General features: G+C 38.6%; 1 protein-coding gene and 1 long non-coding RNA gene across 2 annotated transcripts; one reads left to right on the plus strand and one right to left on the minus strand.

Moving 5' to 3' along the window:
- KRR1 (KRR1 small subunit processome component homolog) lies at window positions 1-18,255 on the minus strand. Its single transcript, XM_072655407.1, has 10 exons — window positions 17,939-18,255; window positions 15,921-16,099; window positions 13,565-13,699; window positions 13,186-13,311; window positions 13,009-13,092; window positions 8,238-8,294; window positions 6,106-6,276; window positions 4,942-5,019; window positions 4,727-4,820; window positions 1-1,279 (listed from the first exon to the last, which is right to left on the minus strand). Exons 1-10 carry the CDS (start codon window positions 18,018-18,020, stop codon window positions 1,137-1,139), a joined length of 1,149 nt encoding a protein of 382 aa, XP_072511508.1. The 5' UTR covers window positions 18,021-18,255; the 3' UTR covers window positions 1-1,136.
- Window positions 17,985-20,063, plus strand: LOC140534413 (uncharacterized). The gene is made up of 2 exons (XR_011977289.1): window positions 17,985-18,073; window positions 19,355-20,063. It is a non-coding gene; the product is annotated as an uncharacterized lncRNA (long non-coding RNA).
- Window positions 20,064-23,033: the final 2,970 nt, after the last annotated feature.

Raw genomic sequence — 23,033 nt, forward strand, 5'->3', positions numbered from 1 at the left:
TGACAGAACCAGAAAACACAATTTATTCAATAAACAATATAGTAAAGACAAGTGGCTTTTAAAGATTTTTTAAGAACTCTCTTAAATGCAAGGATCAACCAAGACTCCAGAGCACTAATGACGAAGAAAGCTACCCACCTCCTGACACAGATGTGATGGACTAAAGATGCAAAATGAGGTGTACATTTTTAGACACCACTATTGTTTTGCTTGTCTATGCATATTTGCTGGAACCCTTTTCCCCCATCCCCACACTTCCTTGCCTGCCCCCAAGAGGAATGTGTCTGGTGGGAAGAGAAAACAAATACTTAATTGAAAAAAAAAATTAAATAAGAGGATTGGATTAGAAGACTTCTACAGTCCCAACCTTAACTCATCTTCAGTCCCTAGTTTTCTGTGGCTGAAAAATGTTACCTTTCAAAACAACCTTTTCTCTCTTTTAGTTGTCAATCTTTCAGTTTCAAATCTTAGCTAGAAAACAAGGGAAATAGGTGAGACAAAATGGGTTTCCCTTCTGCTGAGTTCTAAAATGTATCTGAGCAAGAGTAAAGAGATAGCAATTATGTCAACAAAGAAATTAAGCAGAGTAAATGGTAAATTTAAAATACGATTTGCTAATGTTATGTCAAAAATGCACTTACTGAATTTTTTGGTAAGGAAAATAGAAGTTTTTGATACACAGAAGGTGTAACATCTTTCACTGAAGTTAAGCAACAGTACAAGATATTTTTAGGAAAAACAAGCAGTAGCAAATTAATTTTCTTTTACAAGGCAAGTTTGACAGCAAAACAGACTAGCACATGTCAGATGTTTTTTACTCCACCTAATATAAAACTGAATGGAAATTCATTTCCACAATTCCTGGAATAAAAGCCCTAATCTATACAAGTTAAACATATGCCTTTCTTTTTTAGTGCATACTTTATTTTGTTAGCAAATATGTAAATGATAATAGTCTGTACTTAGAGAAAATCTTGTTTTACGAAACAAGATTCATTTAAATTACCAAAAGTGTGTCCCGTTGCATAGCCTCACTTTTCAGATGAGGAAACAAAGGTCAAGGTCTAAAAATCCTTTACAAAAGGAAAGGAAGATAATACGAATACTGTTCTAACGCAAGTCCTTTTTTTTGCTTCTCATTTTTTCTTCTTCTGTCTCTTTTCATCAGCTTCCATCTTCAGCTTTACTTCCTCTGGAGTAAGGGCTCCCAGTTTCTTTTTCTTTGCCTTCTTCACTTTTTCTTTGAGAGCAGCTATATCAATTTTTGTTTCAGCAGGAGCTGCATAAATAGAAATAAGATGAGTCAGTGGTTCTGTGGAGCTCTAATCATTAGCCTCACACCTCACATGTCTATGATACTTTACAAAGCTTGTCTCACCGATTACCCAATACAGGGTCATAGAGATCATTCTCCTCAGGACATTAAGGCTGGGGAAGTTAAGTGACCTGTGCAAGGTCCCTGAGCTAAGAAGAGCCAAGAGTGGCATCCTCATGCTTGGAGCCTCAGCTTGGTGTTCTTCCTAACCGTTGCCCACCCTCATGCCCATTTCATTGCATGGTTCTGCTACAACAGCCCTTCTCGGAGGCTTCCTGGAAAGATGAGAGGCAGGCCCCTGAGACCGTTTCAATTCCCTTTTGTTTAATATTCCCAGAATAAGAGAAACACAATTTTCTATTACCTAAAGGCAAAGTTTCTTTCTGAGTGTTTAACTGAATCATTAGCGATGTTAGCAAAAAAAGCCTTTTATTCTCTTCTAAACATCCATAAGAACCCAGTCTTTGTATTTGTCCCAGTGAATTAAAGGGCTAGAGTAGCCCAGGAGATCAAAAAGCTTGGAATAAGAGGACCTCAGTGCCCAAAACAATAGTCAGAGGGAAGAGGTGGCAGGGAAAGTGTCAGTATGCGTCATGAGAAAACGTGCATCCCTCAGTGCTTCTCCTTTAGAGGGATCAAGACATAAGTACCCTCCCCCTAATGTCCATGAAAGTCTCAGCACTTTCCCAGAATTCAAAAGCGCTCGCATTAACGAGCCAGCACCACCTGGATCTTAAATAAATGTAAAGATCACAGATTTCACAATCAGAGGGGACAAGAATCCCTTCTTGGTTTATCCTGATGGTTTGAACCTTTCCAATGACTGGGAACTCACTCCCTTGTGAGACTGTCTGAAGTTTTCTTCTTTATACTGAGATGAAATATTTCTCTTTACTTTTCTCTTTAAAGGTCCCAGCTCCTTCCTCCAGAAACAGGAGGTCTATGCTGTCTCTTCCAGAAGACAGTCCTCTCTCACTGTCAGAAAGCAACTCTGATACTTCCCCAATTGTCTTCTCCTTTCCAAGCTCAAAATAACCAGTTTCGTTAAGAAATCCTAACTGCAAAGTTTTGTTGAAATACAAGTTAATGAAAAATGGAATGCATTCTGTGATTACCATGAATGAAGATTATAAAGAACTAGCCCTTCAAGTTTCCTCAATTACCAAACAACTAAGCAAGGACGTTACTGATCAAATCCCATTTCGACTAAAAACAAAACAAAAAACCCCTTCAACCTTCAATAAAGCAAGGATTCTAGGCAGCAGCCCACTTATTTCAGCCCAAAATTTCATTTAACAAATTCCAGAGTGGCAAAACAAATAAAAATTTTAATATAGAGTAGAAATTTCAGAGCAGTGAAAGAGTAAGTAGAAAAATAATCTGAATTAACATACAAAAAATCTTACTGAATAAAGTCACTTCTAAGTAAAAAGAAAGCAGCAAGAGATTTAAGAGAGGCACAAGCTACTTTGCAAAAACATCCAATTTTCAACAACAGATTTGAAGAGGGTTAAGTTGGACAGGAATTAAACCAAACAACTAATTAGAAAACCAATGATCTGTATGCAGAGTACTTTCAAAGCTGCTACTCCCACAGCAAGTAACAACAACCTAAGAGTTTTTTTTTTTTTAATTACCAATTTATGTCATTGGTCAACTGGTTTTAAAATCTATGACATCCAAATTATAGCAGAGAGAAAAAAGATGAAAACAGAACTTACACTTTCTATTCCTTTATGAAAGAAGAAGAGGGGGAAAAGCACCAAATGTCAGAAAAGGGAAGAACCAAAGTGTATCAGAAACCATAGAAAAGAGAGTAAGAGACCAAAGAAACAAAACAAAATCCTGCTGCCATTGTTTAGACAGCATCCTTTATTGTCACAGTGTGGGGGGAAGGAGAAAGAGAAGGTAAGGAAGAAATTCTGGACAAAGAATTAAAAGATAAAAAAACCAAATTATTCAATCAAGTATTTATTAACCCCTTACAATGTGCCAAGTACTGTGCTAAGCACAAGGATATAAAAAAAGGGTGAAGACAGGGTCCTTGACCTCAAAGAGCTCATATGCCAATTTGAATAACTATGTACAAATGAAATATATCCAGTATAAATAGGAGATATTCTCAGAGGGAAGAGACTGAAAGTTGAGGAAACTGGGAAAGGTCTCCTATAGAATTTAAGTCGTCTTTTTTTTTATTTTTTATTTTTAACACAGTTTATAACAGATAAAGCAATTCAAACTTTTAGTCAGGTGATACATCTTTTTAAAGCATTTATAATAGGGACCACAAAAGAATTTTTTTTTTTAAACATTAACCACAGATAATATTTATGTTGCTAACTTCACAAACTCTTGACATATTTGCCTCCACAGTATTACTAAGAATTAAAGGACCCTAACTTAGTCTAAAGTCCTATGTCTAATAGCTTAATTTTAGACAACCTTGGATGTTCCCCTACCCATAATCTATAACCGAATAGATCTGGTATTAAGCTTACAAACCTTTTGACTATAGGAAATTGCCACCAATAGTAAGGACATTGCAGGGATACAATATGTCCCCAACTTCATGTCAACCCCAGGCAGGATTAGATTATCCACTTACATTCAGTGAGGCTTAAAGTCTGCCAGGTGTCAGTGGGGAAACTGAATCAGGAGAATCCCACCTCAACCCATGCTGAACAGCCGCTCTCCCACCCTTCCCTTGCAATCACCTATGCAGTTCATACCAGCATCTCATCAGCTTACTGGCATCATGTATTGGAGGCTCAGACCTCCTTTCTTGCTACCCATACCTGGAGTTAGACTCAGAAGAACAGTCACTTAATAGTCCCATAGCATCTAAAAATGGCAAGTTCCAATAACCAGGTTTCAAGTAAGATTATAATTTCACTTTGGCTAAGGAACATCTTTTGAGGCAAGTCTTAAGTGGCTTACATGTCTTTCTATACATGTTCTAGTTCCTGATTAAATAAGTCAAGTCTTAAAGGAAGCCAGGGAAGGCAGGAAGCAGCATCGATAAGAGAGAGCATTCTAGGGGTGTGTGGCGGGGGAAGACAGGAAAACAAGGGACTCTATCATACTATGCTCCCCTTTGACAATCTGTGTAAGTGGGATTCAGGAGCAGCTTCCTGCCCGTCTCTGTTAACTAGAGTCCTACTGTTCCAGCTGGTTTTGTACAGTAAGGATTCTTTCAAAGACAAAGGTTTAGGGGTCAAGCCAGGCTGACCACAATCAATTCTAGGATATTTCAAATTATACACAAAGAAATCTAATGATAAAGCACTCAGAGTCACACATAGTCCATTGATACTTAATGATAAATGAGAGAAGGTAAGGCTACTTGGGAGAGTTATCAGAGTTTACCTTTGTATCAAAAATGTAAAAACAACACCCAAAAGACTACATTACCTTTTTTAGGTTTCATAACTGGCTTTTCTTTTGGTGGGATAAAAGCCTTGTTTCTTTCCGCTTGTCTCTTACTGACTGCTTCAGCTTGTTTAGCCTACATTTTGAATTAGAAAAATAGTTTTGTCACATCAATAAACATTGTTAAAATAAACAATTAAGGGACAAATTTTCTGACTCTCCTCTTAATATTTAAGACTAAATATATAGAGGTTTACCTTAATTTGTTCCATCCTTTGTTGCTTCTTCTGACTTTCTTTCAAAAAGTATTCACCACTAGCCAATTCTTTATCAATCTGTTAAAACATACATATATATTTAAATTTGGAAAGTTCACATTTTAGATGTGCAAATATAATCAGTATAGGGTGCATTCTTGGACTGAAGCTGCAGTTCACAGTGAAGTCTTAAATCTACAACCTCAGGAAAAGAGGCAGTTTGTACAGAAAGAGGATCAGTAATTTTTTACAAGTTAAGGACTCAGGTCAAAGTCTTAACCATTTATAAAACAAATTCTTTACCAAACACATACTTTATATCCAGACTAGATCCTCCAGAAGGACATCAGAGATAAGTAACTGTGATATGTGGCAGAACACTGCAGACGACAAAGCTACAGAGGTTTATAGACGTTGACATTACTCCCAGTTAAAGTAAGCACAGAAACCTCCTTCTGGGATAGGCGATAAAGTATATCAGGTTTCACAGACAGAAGATGAGAAATGGAGAGCACTGCAGACACAGAAGTGGAAAAAGTGTAGAGAGAACAGGGAAGGCAGGGAGAACAATCCTGCTATAACAGGGAGCTGGTGTAGCTGGGAAGGTAGGAAAGGATTAAACTAGGGAAGGCCTTGAATGGCATAGAGTAAGAAGTCTGGAGTCCATCCTGTTGTTAACAAGGAGCCAAGTTACAGGAGAAATTCAATGTTTTATGAAGCTTACTCTGGAAAGAAACCAGTTATGAGGTGAGTGTAACAATCTAGTCTTTTGGAAATAAGGGCATGGATATGAAAAAGATAGGATGGAGGAGAGAAGTCATGAAATAAAAATGAGCAGAATGTGATGCGGTCACCCAAGCAGGAATGTCCACTGCTCACCTAGTGAGCCTGATCACTTTAATGGAGTTTACACTTAGGTATTCAAAGTCAGAAACTGCTTTTAGTCACCAATACAGCTTGGCAAGGTCTGCTGTCACTTTCATCCTTTTCTCAAGCAAAAAATTAAAGACCAATTCATTCCATAAAGATTTGTTAAGTATCTGCTGTTTACAAAGAACTTTGTAAAACTTGTGTGTCCAAAACACTTCAGCGAAGCCTTTAGAACCGAAGTCCAACAAGTTGCTTTTTTTTCTCTTCCTTACAAAAGCTAAGAAATGAACTCACCCGACTTTCTGGCTGTGGAGGTGGGAATGGTGTATACTCTTTCTTAACAGTTTTTTTCTTTGGCTCCTTGCGTTTATTCAAATTTTTGTGTTTGAACTGTGGCAAAAATCTTTCCCAGTTTTGTGATCTTAATTCAGTGTCCTTTGAGAGCTCTCGTTTAATCATCAATGTCTTCGATCATGGCAACACATGAAGAACAGAAAAAATACAAAAGCACACACTTCTCAAATGAGTTATAAAAAGGAAGATATCCTATTAACAAAAGTAGACACATTTTAAAAAGTCTTGATTCTAAAATGAAAGCAAAAAGAATTTTCAAACCTATAAGAAACCACCACATTATCAGAAAATTGTGGATGGCAAGGAATGGTGAAATGAATTGAGATGGAGCTGCAACTCTCCTCCAAAAACTAAAATAATGAAATCAAGAAGGAAAGGACTAAAGTCATCCCATGTTCCTTACAAGAAGGCATGGAGTACCCGAGACATTTTAGGGAATGGAAAAAAGGGCAAGCGGCTTCCTTGTCATGATTAAATAATCACCCCAGTCACTTCATCCCACTGTGTTTTCTTCCAACTTAAGTGTTACAGACACTGGGAATACCAAGAATGGCTGGCAGAAGTCACAAAACTACTTCTCGTGCTTTTTGTACACAATTCTCTGCCCTCAATTGCTCCTCTAATGAGCAGGTTTTTAATGTCATTTACCTCATGCAAAGTCCTGAACAGTAGCCAGCATTCAACAAGCTTTATAAACTACAATTAAACAGTAGTTCCCTACATTACAGACAGTCACAGATCCCAGAGGCAGGGAGCTCTAAGAAGACTCAGAGGGTCTGGGTTCAAACCCAGTTCCACTATTTACTGCTGGTGACCTGAGGGCAGAACTATACCCTTTTGGATCGGGGAGACTGGATTAGAATACATCTAAGTTCATTTCCAACTCAGAATCTAAAATTCTATGACCACAAAATTAGGATGAGAGAATAGAGACACAGCAGCTTATAACCCTAAAGAGTTCTTATTATACCTGAGTTTCCATTAGGCTTTACCTAACTGTGCATGAATCAACAAAAAACCATTCATTAAGCACGGCACTAAGTGTTGGAACACACAGATAAAAAGAGGGGCAATCCCTGCCCATGAGGAGCTTATATTCCAACAGGGGAAAACAGCACATATAGGGAAAGGGGGCAGCTAAGGGAGTACTGGTGGGAGTCATAGATAGTGAATTGGTGTGTAATGGAACATGTCAGAAATAATGGAACTTTTCAGAAATAATGGTATTACTGATTTGATTAGGGTACTCAGAGGAAGAAGCAGAAAGTTCTAAGGGGAGGAAGGAGGGGGCTGAGTTCATGGTTAGCATGAGGAAGATGGTAAGATTGACTGGGTGGGCTGCTGGATGGGAGGTGAAAATATCTAGTGTCCAAGGCCTGCTAGCAGACATAACAATTTAAAAAGTCTAGTCTGAACTCACTCACCAAATGGGCTGAGTTCCAGTTCTGGAGCTCTAAAGACAAACAGATTAATTTCGCCCGGGGCTAGAGCTTGGATCTTGGAAGTCCAGGTCTAATGTGTAGGGCACTGGTCAGAATGCTGTGGTAGATGTAATGCTGAGCTTGTAGTCAAGCCCTGGGTTAAAATCCTGTCTCTGACATTTAGTAGCTCTGTAACCCTGGGCAAATTATTTAACTTATACAGGCCATGGCCATCACTCTAAGACACACAGGAATTTACAGATGAGTAATCTATACTTATACTATTCCGACAGATGGAATTTCACTCTAGGAAGTCCTATGCTCACTGAATCAAAAATCTTTGCCTATTTGTGCTTATAGTGTAAATATAACTTGTGTATTTTGTGCCCCCATTGATGCAATATGCCAAAGTTGATGTTTTCAACATTATCCTCACAAAAACATTATGATGAAGAAGCTACTCTATATGCCTATGCATGTGTAGATATATCTATTTCACACCTTTACAGGAGCCTGGAAATAAGAGAATCCTCTAAAATACTGCATCTTCATATATGGAATCAGAGCGGAAGGAAAACACACTGACCAGACAGTTACACATGAAGGCTTCCATGAATTTCATGTTTTGCTAAAAAATGTGCTGATACTCACTTTGATATTATAGATTGGATGAATATTTTTCATAGTATCCAGGACTACTTTTCGAACCTAAAATTAATGGAAAAAAGTTCACATTTTAATAAAATCTTTTCAATCACTAACTTATAAGTGGTCAAAGAGATGAATAGTTCTTTAAAAAGAATTATGAACTATTAACAATCACATTAAAGCATGCTTGAAATCATTGATAAGACAAATGTAGATTAACACTACCTTGGAAAAATCCAAAAAACACAACCCTGAAATTTCATCTCCCACCCTGCAAACTGGCAAAGATGACACAAGGTGGAATAGTCAACATTGGGGTGGTGGTGGTGGTGGTATGGGAAGACAGGCACACTAGTGCATTGTTGATGAACCATCTTGGAAATTATAATGATGCTAAAAAAAAATAACCATTAAAAACTTATTTTCAAGAACAGAGTGGTAGTAGCCTAAAGAATAGAAAGCTGGCCCTGTTGTCCCACCGCTAACACAAACTGTCTATGTGAACCCAGGCACATCACCTTGAAATGCCATAACCCTATGTAACCCTAAGACTATAATGTGCAGAGAAGGAACGAGCTACTGGAATGCACTGGTAGTCAATCAGTTAACAAACACAATTATTATTAAGTGCTTTCTAAAGTGTTTACCAGGGATTCTGGAAAGTGATGGGGATAAAAAGTAAGGCAAAAACAATCCTGGCCTTTAAAGAGTTCACATTCTAATAGGGGAGACAATATGCAAACAATTCTGTATGTAGGAAATATACATACATGTGTGTGTGTGTGTATATATATATATGTATATATAGTGTACATTGGAGGTAATCACAGAGAAAAGGAACTAGCTCTGGGGGGAGTGGGGAAAGCTTTCTGCAGAAAATAGGATTTGAGCTGAATTATTAAAGCCAGGGAAAACAAGAAGTAGAGATGAAAGAGACCACTCTAGAAATGGAAAACAGCTAGTGAAAAGACATGGAATGCCGCGTGTGAAAAACAGAAAGAAGACCAAGAAGTTCAATGTCATGGATCATGAAAGTACCTGAAAGGAAGTAAAGTGTTAAGACTGGAGAGGCAGGATGAGTCCAAAACATGAAGAGCTTTAAAAGCCAAACAAAAGATTTTATATTTGGTCCTAGACTTGGCAATACACTGGACATGTGGGGTGAGTGCAAATGAGTTGAGGATAGCTATAATACAAACCTGGGTGCTTGGGAGTGCAGAAGAAGGATTGGGAAAGAGGGAAGAGCTTGAGGCATGGAGACCAAGTAGGTTTCTATATTAGTCCTGGAGAGAGAAAAGTGACGGAAGAGTCCTGATCGGATATAGACAAGAGACGTCATGAAGGTAGGAACAAGATCTGGAAACTGACTGCTTGTGTGGAGAAAGGAAGAAGATACTGAGTTTGCAGACCTCGCTGATGAGGAAGATGGCAGTGCCTTTGACAGAAATAGAAAAGTCTGAAAGAGGGGAGGCTTTTGAGGAAGGACAAGTTCTACTTGGAGCACATTCCTCTATACTGATGAAATCATTCCAGCTCAGCAAAAATCAACAAGACTGCAACGACAGACAGATTTCAGATGGCCAATCTGGGACACTGTGTGATATGGTCCAGGGTAGGGAACCCGCAGCCTTGAGGTCATGTGTGGTCCTCTACATCCTCAAGTACAACCCTTTGAATCCAAACTTCATAAAGGGAGTTCAGTTGTGTCAATACCAACATCTCTTCACATGGAAATTGAAAACCTTAGTGCTAATCTCAAGAGTTCATCACGTTTAACACTTTCCAATGCAGGAATCTCTCCCACAACGTCCCTGAAGCTAGTCTTCGGGCCTCTGTTTAAAGACTTTCAAAGATCGTGTGAGAGCTTAGGAGGGAGGGGAAAAACAGGCAATAAATTATTTTTTATAAGGTAATGCCATTCCCTTGCTAGAGAACTTGCATTATTACGAAGTTCTTTCTGATACTGAGCAAACACTTGCCCTCAAATTTCCATGCTAGAACCAATCCTTGGGTCTTAATACTGCTAGGAAGCTAAAGTATATCTGGATTTCAACAGGAATTATCATAATCTTGTTGGGGAGAAATGTGGGTCCTATGAAAGAATAGTTAAGTGGATACAGGAACTGGCTGAACGAACAGATGCAAAGAATAATGACTAACTAAATGATGTCAACTTGATACGACATCTTTAGCACAGTGCCCTAGTACCATCGTTGATTCTACTTTTATCAAGAATCTGTATAAAGGCCCTTTATCCAATTCTAATGCCTAATCATGTAATGATGTTATGCTGAGTTAACAAAGATTACAACACAGGACAGCATGCTCAGACAGGAAGTACACACCAAACTGGAAAAGCCTCAAGTACAACTCCAGTTAAAAACTGAGTCTGACAACCGAAGAACAACCAAATTAAACATGGAAAAAATCATTATCTTACACTGGCTAATGAACAATGAATTCTTTGCTACAGAAATACATAAACAAAGAAAATACAGAAGAACCTGCATTTAGTCCTATAAATGGTACTGTATAGGCCTCTTTCACTTTTGCAGGGACTGTGACACAGTAGTAGAAAAGTGGGTGCAGGGGGCTAAGAATGATAGTTTTTTGAACATCGGTAAACAGTAATTTAACTATTGTCAGTCTATGACAGACCCTGACCAACAATAATGAAAATATATCATATATTGGAGAAAATACAACCCATCATCTAATCTCTTCTCTCTACTCACATGGTCACTGTCTTAGCTCAGGCCCTCTTTCTATCTTGCTAGCCAATAACCTCCTAACTAGTCTCCCAGTTTTAAGTTTCTCTTTTCTCTAATTCATTCCCTTAAAATTTTTTCATTACTTTCAGTTTTTAATTCTGAATTTAAACATTCCCCTCCAACATCTATTTCCATATATTCAGTAGAACATAAAAGGACTGCACGCAAAACTCTGAATCTCCAAGAAGCACATGATAATGACATATTATTTTTCAAACCGTTCTGCATGTTTACGCTTTCTTCTGAAATTCCTGCTCTGCTCCGTGTGTTTCAAACAACTTTGAAATGGTCCTCTTTTCTCTGGCGCTACTGCTAACCCTCCCTCCTCCCAGCTCAGTCCGACTCCTAACTGAAAGCCTAGACAAAAAACAAACCAAAACCAAACCCAAACCACCTTTGCAACAAACAGGTATAGTTAAGCAAGAAGAATCCAAACAGCAGCTATGCGCAAAAATGCATGTCTCCTTCTGTTTTCTGGTTCCATTGCTCATACACCTGCAGGTGGGTAGTTGCTCCACCATAGGTCCTTCAGGAAATAGTTGGCCACTGCACTGATCAGTTCAGTCTTTCACAGTTTTTCCTTCACACTGTTGTCCTTGTATAAACTATTCTGGTTCCGTTCATCTCATTCTCTATCAATTCATACTATCCAGGATTCTGTGAAATCATCTCTTTCGTTATTTCTTTGGTGTATTAGTATCTGATTACATTTTTATATTTATGTACCCCAATCTGTTTAGCCATTTCCCAACTGATGGGCAGTCCTGAGATTCTATTAGTTCTTTTATTTTATGAAAATTTATTTACTTTATAAACCCTTTCAAGATCAGGAAATTGGCTTTGCCTGAGGTTACTCCCTCTCCAATATTACCTTCCCTCAAACTATCCCACCCTCCATATCTACACCAAGCTTGGTGTGTTCAACCTTCCCTTGTTTCAGATATGAATAATGGTTGGTCCCTCATTCATTTTTTCATGTTTACATGTGCTTCCTATGGCAACTCAACTGGGAGAAATTGCCAGTCTAAAGAGTATAAAGAATGAGGCTACGGGCAAATCAGCTGAAAGAACTAGGGATGTTGGATCAGAAGACTTCAAAGGACCCATTAGATGACTTTTAAATGTGTGAATGGATTTCACCCAGAAGAGAGATTAAATTTGTTTTGCTTGGCTTGGGGCAGAACTAGAAGCAGTATGTGGAGTTAAGAGAAACAGATTTCTGCTAAAAATGTAGAAACACATGTGAGGTAGCCCAGGAACACAGAAAAAATTCCTGTCCTGGTGTGTGTTCCCAGAGTCCCAGCTCAGATATTCTATGGTACCCTTTCACAAATTAAACATTCAAACAAGGCTGTTTTCCTTCAGCCTACCTGCTCTCAGTTAACCAAAGGATGACATTTTAGAGATGGAAGAAAACTCAGACATTAGCAAAGTGCTGACCCTGCTCCTCAGTCTACAGGATGAGGAAGTTGAGGACCAGAAAAAAGTAAATGATTTCCCCAGTCACAAAAAGGAAGATGCAGAAAGCGAAGTGATTCATCTGGGAATATTTTCTTAAAACTATTAAACAAATTAAATTGTCAGGAAGTTCTTTCTTCTGACGTCAAATCCTTCTTTCTCCTTATTCTATGACAAACTAGCCCTAATTCTGTCTTCTGGAAATAGACAGAAAAGACTACTCACTTTTTCACATCATAGCCCAGTGTTAAAGGGCAGATGAAGAGAGAAATAGAAAAACAGACCTCTAAGGGTTTATCAGAGTTAGCTGCTATTTATTCAGCTTCACATGGGATAAAAGGATCCCAAATTACATGGAGTAAAATATTTATCAATTGATTTGGGTCAATTTAGGTAGAGAAGGCACAAAAAGAAGATAATTTTCAGTGTGTGATATTTGCATTAAAAATACATAAAAATGTTCCGACCAAATGTTAAATTAAAATTAAATTATTTTTTTAAAAAATACGACAATTAAAAGTTAGATTAAAGAAATTTTTACTTACTTCTTTTAAACCATTGAATGGTCCAAGAGCTGAAACAGTGTTACCCTGAACCATGATGTAACAGTTTGTCAACAGTTCCAATGCCTATAACATGGGGAAAAAAAGATGTATTAAAATTATGTGTACAAAAATTAACACCAGTGAAAAAGATACTTAAGGTTAGGTTACGAAAGCCACCTTCAGAGTAGATCCTTTTGGCCCAATAAGTCGTTGTCTTCTTTTTACAAATCTTTCTTTGTTTCTTACTAAAGAACCGATCTTGATAATGTCACATGCAGTGTCATCCCCAAGAATTCGTATTGCCTTTAAATAAAAATAATTATTTGTAATTTTTTTTATAAATACTTTCAACTTTAGAATAAAAAAATTAGCCAGCCTTTTGTCACAGATACACTATTATGTGAACAAAGTCAGTTTCTACCTTTAATTAACAATGTAGTCAACTTAATTTAGTTTTAATAAAAATTTATAATTGCAGAAGGAATGTGTAATTTCCTAACAAACAGCTAATGTAACTAAGATCAATCTTTAATTCTTGTATTTCCTGGTTACATACCTGTTCAAATGGGACACTTCTTGCTAAAAGCTTTATTAAGTCCCTGGCCCTGATGATGATATAAGGATCAAAAGTCTTCTTAGTTGTGCAAACAGTCATGCTACCTTCAATTAGGTCCAGTGTTGCATTTACGTGCTGCAAAAATGGTAAAACAAAGCAATATCAGGGAATTATTAGTTAGGTCTTCACATGGGAAGAATTAGCTCCAAATGCCTCAAACTTTCATTTCTTTTTAATTCATAAACAATTAACCTTTAACTAAGCATGCAAAGATTAAAAGTCTTGTCAATTCAGACTTAGATTTGGCCCTATGAGGTGTTTCTTTACTTACTGAATACTGACCAGCAGAAGTGTGAAGTTAGGAAAATGTCTATCAGACTGATACTGTGAAGCCTTAACTTAATCTGTCCTGTTTCCTCCTCCTGTACTCCTTTCCCTGTCTTCTCCACAATCTACTACAGTATCAGACTAAATTTTCCTTCCTAAACTTTCCCTCTAGCAAAAGATTAAATGCAAAAGGAAAAAAATAGAGTAAGGAAAGTATAATTAAGATTTATAAAGATTACTTCATAATACTATACACATACATATCAAAAAAATTTACTTAAGTACTGAATTTCCATACCCCAATGGATAAAATTTGGGAAATGCCAGAGATAGGCAAAAAAGGTTGATCTTCCTATAGTCAAAGGGGCCATGTCAGCCTCCAATTATGACCTGTGAATACATATGGTTTACTGGGCCACACTTAATAGGCACCAGATGAGATTATCCAATCCTTGCATCCAAATCAAAAGTTCAGAGAACAGATTACTAACATATCTGAGTAACATGCTTCAGCAAGAATCAAACCATTACAAGAGTGAGGGAATGGTCTCCGAACTTTTTAGAGTGCATGGCTCTATCAGTAAACATATTTTGAGCACAAACCTACAGTTATACTTACTTATAAATTAACTGAATTATTTATTTATAAAACATGCTACTTAAAAGCAAGAAAAACATTAAAGGATGAAAGGCAGTTTGGAGTCAATAAAGAAGACAAACTGTACCTATTATGTTAGCAAATTTAACTTAAAAACATAGAAACACCTTAAGGTAAAGTCATGAGCAAGAGCAACAGTCTCATGAAAGAAACCTACAAGCTATTCAAACATGTTCATGCAAAGTTTTCTGCACCAAAGGCCAACTTCATTATTTTGAAAATAATATTTTTTTTATTAATGTTACAAAAAAACCTTTTTGTCCTAAAATACTATTAAAATATTTTAGAAAACTATGGGAATGAACATGGCTCACTATTTTTGAAAATTTTGGCTTAGTGATGGCCTTGTGATACAGTGATTCAAAGATCTAGTTCTAGGTTCCATTTATTTTAATACTTGGTTTTCATGTCTACCACAGGGAACAAAGATACACACAAAGATGCCAGATGCAAATGAGAAGTGCATCTTTGGCTGCATTTACTAAACATGATACTCATTTTTAAACCCTTCCACCAATGATATAAAATTCATTTTTGAAACCCTCTATAGTAAATCAAATCTGCTAATCTTGCAAATTAGATGTGGTATTTCTGCAGTTTTAACAAATGAGTACAAAACACACAGAAATTCTATTCATTTGGAAGATTTTTAAATAGGCTAAAAATCTGGGGGTTTTAAGTATAGGTAAGATTTTTACAGTTTCCTCAGCAACTCAGTGAGATAGGTCAATAAAGATGAGAACCTAGATGAATGAAAGACTGGTGATGCCCTCAAGAGAAATAAGGAAGTTCAGAGGAGGAACAGGTTTAGAGGAAAAGATAATGTAGTAAGACCAGCAATGCCAATCTCAATTCATCCATGCATGTTTAATCTATGAAGTTGAAGGGGAAAGTCTTACTAATTGACTGCTCCAGAGAGAGGAGCCCACATGCACAAGGACACCTTTGGTAGCCACCCAGTATCTGGGAAGCAGTAGTCAAAGTTCTAACTGCCCATGGGTGTTTACTCTCCACATCCCAACTAGCCAGTAGGAGGGTGGAAGAAGAAAGGGAGATCACTGAGCTATAATAGGTGAGAGGAGTTGTTAAGAGATAAGCCCATTCTTTGTGCAAAAAAATTCATACTCCCACTCTCCACAGTTCATCACACATGGTCAATCTATACATAAAGGCCTTGATTCCTACTTTGCAGACTATAAGGTCTAGAAGATGTTTCTGTGTTTCTGGCACTAGGCTGTTTGGAGTCAATAAAGAAGACCTATAATTGTATCTATTATGTTAGCAAATTTAACTTAGAAACATAGAAACACTTTAAGGTAAGGTCGTGAGCAAGCGCAAGTCTCATGAAAGAAATCTACGGGCTACCCATACATGTTCATGCAAAGCTTTCTGCACCAAAGGCCAACATTCCTTCAGGTAGGCTTCTCTGTATTTGGGAAACAAAGTTGCAAAACTACTTTCTTCTAACAGTCCTCTGGGGTTGTCATCCTTTGTAAATGGAGGTTCTTTCCATCCATCAGGAACAGTGAGGAGTTCGGATTCATCCACACCTATAAAATAATTTATTCGTAAGTATTTTTAATCTAATTCAACAAACATTTATTAGGAATTTACATTTCAAACTCACTATGTCTGAAAGTAAATTTATCATCCTTCCCCCCAAATCCCACCCATCCTTCTTCTGACCTACCCTAGCTATTTCTGCCAATGAGGTATACACCATCCTTCCAATTACCCAGGTCTGCAACTCAGGTATCATCTTCAATTATTTACTCTCCCCCCATATATCCACTAGATTGCCAAATCTTGTCACATCTACCTCTACAGTACTTCCACCCTCTTTCCTTTGCTCACAAAGCCACCTCCCTGATTCATCTCTCACCTGGAACTACTGCAAAGATCTCTACCCCACTCCAATTCATCCTCCATACAAATGTCAAAGTTATTTTTCTAAAGGCCAGGTCCAATTGTGTTGTTTGCTCTCTAACACTGTCAGGATCAAACATAAATATATCTAGAATTTAAAGTCCTTAACAACACAGCTACACCTTATACATATTATTCCACTCTAAATACACGACAGCCAGACTGACCTTCTAACTGTTCACCATAAACAGCACCCCATCTCCCACTTTCATGACTTTGTACTAGCTGTCCCTCATGCCTGGAACACACACCCTCCTCACCTCCATCTTGCAGAATTCCCAATCTCCCTCAAGGCTCAACCCATATGCCATCTTCTACACAGGCTTTTCTTGTTCTCCTCCAGCTGCTAGTGCCTTCTCTCTCAAATAATTTTTGTACTTACCCCACAGAAGTCCATGTTGTTTCCCCTGTGAGTGCAGGGATCGTTTTTACTTTTGTTTTTCTAACCTCAGCACCCAGAAGTGTGCTTCTTACAGAATCGGCACTTAATAAACACTGCATTTGATTAATTCCTATGTACAGAGCATATGTCCATCCCCGGGCTGCTCACTTGTTAACCTGTGTAACCTCACAGGCGCTTGGCCTCTCTGGACCTGTTTCCTCATGTGTAAAATGAGTTTTGGTTTAGATGACCTCTAAGGTCCCTTTTAACTTTAAAGCAGCCAGTCTATCAACATCCGACCCGTAATTTCACTCGCATGGAGAATGCCAGAACTTTCTCTACAACTAAGTCTCAAAAGGTTGCCCAGAACACTGAAAGGTTAAACAATTTGCCCAGGGTCATACAGCTAGTGTGTGTCAGAGACCTCAACTCGGTTCTTCCTAACCAGGACGCCAATTCTCTATCCACCACGTTTATCTAAATCTATACAAAGATCAAATACAGCTCCTGTCCTCATGAAACTTCCAGATTACAGAGATCATACCGCTCAAGGGTAAAAACCCAAAGCCTCAGACAGTAAACTGTCCTAGAACGCAACTTTCATCGGCCTGGAAACCGGAGGGTTCACCACCTACTGTCTTAAAACGTTCACGGACAACTCGCCAAGGTCACACAGCTGTCAGCAGCTGGACTGAAACCCGGGTTTTTCCCCTATTAGAAAGTAAGCTGGCTCGGGGCAAGGATTGCGTTTTTGCCTTTCCTTGTATCCCCAGGGCAAAGCACGCCGCCCGGCACGCGGTAGACAAATGTTTGCTCATCGTAGTCATAACTGGCATTGACAGGGCTTTAAATTTTACAAAGTGCTACACACATCATCCTATTTGATGCTCACAATAACATTCCCCCTCCCAGCTTGGGCGCCCCGGGGGCGTGCGCAAGGCAGGAATCTCGCGAGAACACCGGGGGAGTCTTGCGACAACCCCCCCCTGCTCCCGCAACTCGTCCGCCATCCCCAACTTCACCCCGCCAGGAGGACATTTAAAAGACCAGCTCTGGCCACCGTCCAAAGCGCAGGGCTTACCACGGTTTCCTCGTTTCTGGTTCCTAAACCCATTCTCCGTAGTTATGGCCTCTTTCTCTGTCCGCGCCTCAGACGCGGCCATGGCAAAAGTTTCCGGCCTCCGGAAGTGCAGCGCTCTCAACAGCGCCGGCTAAGGTACTTATCTCTTACGAAATTAGTTCCGTGGAATCCCCGGATGGAGGGAGTTGCGCAGACTCAGGGAAGGCTGAGACTCAAGGAGCCCTTCCGTTACTTACACCAATGGAGTCAAGAGTGTCTTACAGGAACTTCTGGTAGGGTTTATTGTAAGGAAGTGGGAAGAGCACCCAGGGGTTGCTGGGAGTTGTAGTTTAGCTCTGTGGCGCACGTGGGATCTGACTTACCTCTGCTACTCTCCTGCTTAACTTGCTGGCTACTAAGTTACTGAAATTTGCCATTGACCCGGCAAGGCGACTGAGATACAGTAACCATCCGTTGCCGGAGTTACTGATGTATTATTTTTCCAGTGGCAACATTGTTTGTAAATTTTACTCAGATATGGCTAAATTATCTTATATTTACTATTTTAACCAAATATAAGATTATTTTAAAAAGCCTTTACGCGTGGCAGTGTTGGTAGGATAGATGTCCTCCATGCATTTAATAAATGCTTGTTGACTGACTGACCAAATCCCTCCTTGCCTTTGCCACTTGGAGATCCTAGCTCTTTTCAATCCAAGCTCAGTTTCTCCATGAAGATTTCCTAATCCCGGCAGCTCCTCAGTGATAATGTTTAATATAAAATTTTAGAATAATCTCTTTGTTCTCTCTGAAGCAAACTCAGAGAGTGCCTCTTCCTATGTCAGCAAAAGCCAGCCAAGGCCGACTCTACACTCCTTAAGGAGACCTTTAACCTAAGACACTATATCTCGAATAATGAAACTTTCCTTTGATGAATCTTATTATCTATAGACACATACTATGTTATGAATAATGGGACTCCCTTACTCCCTTATCAGACCCTTCTTCTAGCATCCTAGTGTGAAGAAAGGAAAACACAGATACCTTGGGTTGTAACTTCAGCTTTTGTCAAACTCTGTTAAGATAACAACTTCAAAGGCCTGTTTAGGACAGGAAGCCTGGTGGGATTTTCTTACCCAGCTGGAATTCCAAGGCCTGACCAACATTGCTTTGTTAATTGTCCAGTCTTACTGAATTTATGGTTTGCTTAATTAAGAGAGTTTCTTTCTCACGGCAAAATGTATATAGGCCAGAAGATTTCTGCACTGGGTAGCCAGAACATTTCTGGCTCCATAATGCATTATGTAACTGTTTTCTTTAATAGGGTATTGATTAATTAATTAATTAAATCATAAAATGTATGCAATTAGCCTGTTGCCTTTCTTTCAAAGTTTTAAGGTCAACATCAGTAACTCCTCTCCCTCCCTCCCCACACAGATCCTGAAGTCACAGCTGAACAATGGTCTAGCAGAGATGCTGAGCCCGCAGGTAGCTTTATGAAGGCTCCAAAGGAGAAAAAAGTCTGATGTCCCCTGAGGAGTGAGTAGCCTTGGCCACATGAGTCCCCTATGTTTCTCACTAGCATTATACTTTTAACTTTGTACCTAACCTTCTCATTAATACTATGTGTATGTGCCCAGGTCATCCGCTAAATCCTGGGCCATTGCCAGTTGTCTTGACTTTTGCCCTGCAACTGGACTTTGAGGATTCTAGGAGAGTTAGACTGACAACTTTTCGAAACTGTGCCTCTCTTAAATCACTTAAATTCACTCGCAAGTAAAGACATCACCCGTCCCATCAGGTTGTCATTGAACCTCTTCAAAAACACAGGACAAACAACAGTAACAAGTAAATGCCTGTTCTTTGATTTAATTGTATCTGCCTGATTGCTAATGGAAAACCCACTTCTGGGGGCTTGTGAGCTACAGTTTTAGGAGTGTGAGTATCTACAAAATACTCCTTGAATCCTAGGAGTAGTAGCCACTCTCAAGGCATAGAACCTGTGAATGTGAGGGCAAATTAGGGGAGTAACTCAGTGACTCATATATGCCATCTAGAAGATCCTGGTGCTTCCTGAAAGTCACATTATTTATTAAAAATAAATAATTGTTTAAAATTAATAATAAAATTAATACATTTTCACTAATGTTCTATTCTAAGGCCTCATGGTGTTGTGGAGTGCAAAGTCCACCAGTTCCAAACATGGGAAAGCTTCCAGAATGGGGATGATGATGGACCAAGTCTGTTGATCAAAAAATCAGTCTAGCTCGTTTCATAGAGGTTCATAACCAGGTTGACACAGTAGGATATTGTCTTTATTATTTTTATCAATTTCCTTTTTATATTATAAACATAACAAGCATCAATAAACATCATCCAAGTAACAGAAAAAGAGGATTATATATGAAACTATACAGTTAATTTTAAAATGCCTATAAAATTTAACATAATCACCACCGAAAGTCACGCTTTCTTGTATTCCCTTCTCTACTTCCTCCTCCTCTTGTCTGTGCATTTTTAATTCATTAATATTTCCTTTTTAATCTCTTCTTTCTTTTCTTCTATTTTTGAATCTCTATCAATACCTACCAGATACTTCCTCTACACAATTTTCAGTCCCATTTCTCCAATAGGAACCTTCCCTTGAAACAAATAAACATAGTCAAATAAAACAAATGCACTGATTGTGTCCTAAAGGTCTTGTCTCATTCAGCACCTCTAGTCCATACCCCCCTCTTCCAAGAAGTGGAAAAGATGATTCATCATGTGTTCTGGAGAAATGACACTCTTGGGGCAGCTAGGTGGCACAGTGGCTAGAACACTGGCTCTGGACTCAGGAGAACCTAAGTTCAAATCTGACCTCAGATACTAACTACCTGTGTGACCTTGGGCAAGTCACTTAACCCTAATTGCCTCTCCCCAAAACCAAACAAAGGAGTTCATATTGAGAAAAGAAAGAAATGGCAGTCCCCTCGGCAGATCAGAGTTCTGAAATCTTTCCCCTTATGTTATAGTAGTAATGATAACCTTTTCAGCCAAATAACCTTTAGAAAACCATCTCCGATGGCATAAAGGAACTGCCATAATAGAAGTATCGACACTAAAGGGATCTAGGTATCTTCAAATAGTAAATTTCAAATATTGGTATATTCCTTTATATTCTTTTAAGCATCTTCACTTCTCTTTACCTCATTTGAATGAGAGCAGGTGGTGAGAGATTAGTATTTCCATTTTACAAATGAAGAAGCTGAGGTTGGTCCAGGTGCAGAGAAATGACATAACACGATGAGAAAATCATTGCATTTAGTGTCAGCTGTCCTGATTAGAATCTCCTGTTTTCAAGCACTGCCTTTGTCACCTTGGGCAAGTCACTTAATCCCTGTGGACTTGGTTTCTCATCTGTAGAAGAAAATAATTGAACTAGATGATGATCCCCAAATTTCTTCCAGCTGTAGTGGAAGATCAAGATGGTTAAGGGGCAGAACCAAGAATGAGTAAGCCCTTGTCTCCTCTCTATTAGGCGAAAACTCAAGCAATAATTTTCAGTGACAACAGCTTCTACTAACATATGGAGAGGACAGAAAAAGGACATGGACATGAGCTTCCTTTTGGAAGCTTCATTAACCCTTTGGACTGGAGTGTGGAAATAAGACAGATAAATTCCATCCATGCTGTGTTTTCTAGGCAGGTGTTTTTAGAGTTGGGAAGGCCACCAAGTCTCCTTCCTTTACCATCAAATATGTAAAATGTGAAGTTTACCCTGCAAGTTATGGAGCAAATTCCATTTACCTTCTGGGTTATTCCAGTCATTTTTCCATGTCACTGAAATCTAATTTCATACTTAGATAATATTGTAGAGTAACAGTAGCCAAGAGCATATTTTTGAGTTATAAAAAGTTAAGTTCTACGTAGTAGTCTTGTCACTGAATAAATATTTCATCGAGTTCTTTTGTTCATTCATCACTACATCCTGAAGACAGTGAGTAGCCTCTGACAGGGTCTGTCATGACACTTTAAAGGGCTAAACACTCTATCATCTGTTCTTGTGGGGCAATACAGATGATCCAAAAATAATTCACTTTTTGTTCTTGAGCTTAGAGTTTCCTTGGAGAGAGAAGGCCAACACACATGGAATAATTAGCAAGCTGCTGCAATGATCCTCCCTCAGTTACTCATCTCTAGTGCAATGTTTGTCAACAGTAGGCACTGAGAAAATGCTTTTTGAATTGAATCAAATTGAATGAATCAAATCAAGTCAAAGTTAGTTATTATGTGGAATTGATTCTGGATTGTCAAAAGCTATGTCAAAGGAGTATATACTCTGACAACTCCTAGAAAGCTGGCTTTTGTGATTTTCTGAAGTTGGTTTCAACTAAATTCAGAAAGACTCATCATCTTGGCTACAGAATGATGGAATTTTTGGCCACAGCTACTCCCCAAAACCATCTATTCAAGTTGTAGATGGAGTTTGATGTGTACCGGTGGAGGGAGAAGAGCCATTAGCTGAAAACATTGGTGCCTGGGATAAGCTCAGTGGAGATAGGTACCCAGAAGCTGGCATGCACTGCCATGGTCATTGAATCTAGTGTCTCACATAGTGAGAATGCCACCTTCCATTGTATGTGGGCAAACTGCCAGGGTCAGATCCAGTCATGTTGTTGGAGGCTGTGGGGAGATGGGCCTTGAGGGAATGGAGTGATGGTAACTGGACCCCTCAAGGGCTGGTCCTCCTCCCTCCTCCTATATAGGGAAGAGTATATCCTCCTTGCCGAAATATCTGCATCTGGGGATATGTATTTCTCCTTGTCTCAGTCCAAGATCCTCCCCTGGCCCCATGTCATCTGACTTGACCTCAATAGTGAGGATATCTAGTTCTCTGAATATCAGAGTTCTGGGGCAAAGTTCTGTTTGACTACCTTATTGGGAAGGAACAGTCACGCTGAAGAAACTTTACATATCCTTGAGGGATTAACAAAATATTTGGTAATGGTACATTTTTGTAATAATTTTTAAATTATGAAATAATGAACTTTATATAATTTTAGCTTTATAATTTGTTATACTTTTGATAATGAACTTTAAAAAATGAAATAATGAAGCCATATCATGAAAACCA

The sequence above is a fragment of the Notamacropus eugenii genome, chromosome 3 (genome assembly GCF_028372415.1).
Source record: "Notamacropus eugenii isolate mMacEug1 chromosome 3, mMacEug1.pri_v2, whole genome shotgun sequence".
NCBI lineage: Eukaryota > Metazoa > Chordata > Mammalia > Diprotodontia > Macropodidae > Notamacropus > Notamacropus eugenii.

What these genes read in the sequence shown, in the direction of transcription:
- KRR1 (XM_072655407.1), bottom strand. Translation starts at nt 18,020, where the DNA reads ATGGCCGCGTCTGAGGCGCGGACAGAGAAAGAGGCCATAACTACGGAG. An exon ending in CCAGAAACGAGGAAACCGTG is followed by an intron (nt 16,100 to 17,938) that starts GTAAGCCCTGCG and finishes ATTATTTTATAG; the next exon opens with GTGTGGATGAATCCGAACTC. An exon ending in AGTTATGAAACCTAAAAAAG is followed by an intron (nt 1,280 to 4,726) that starts GTAATGTAGTCT and finishes CTATTTATGCAG; the next exon opens with CTCCTGCTGAAACAAAAATT.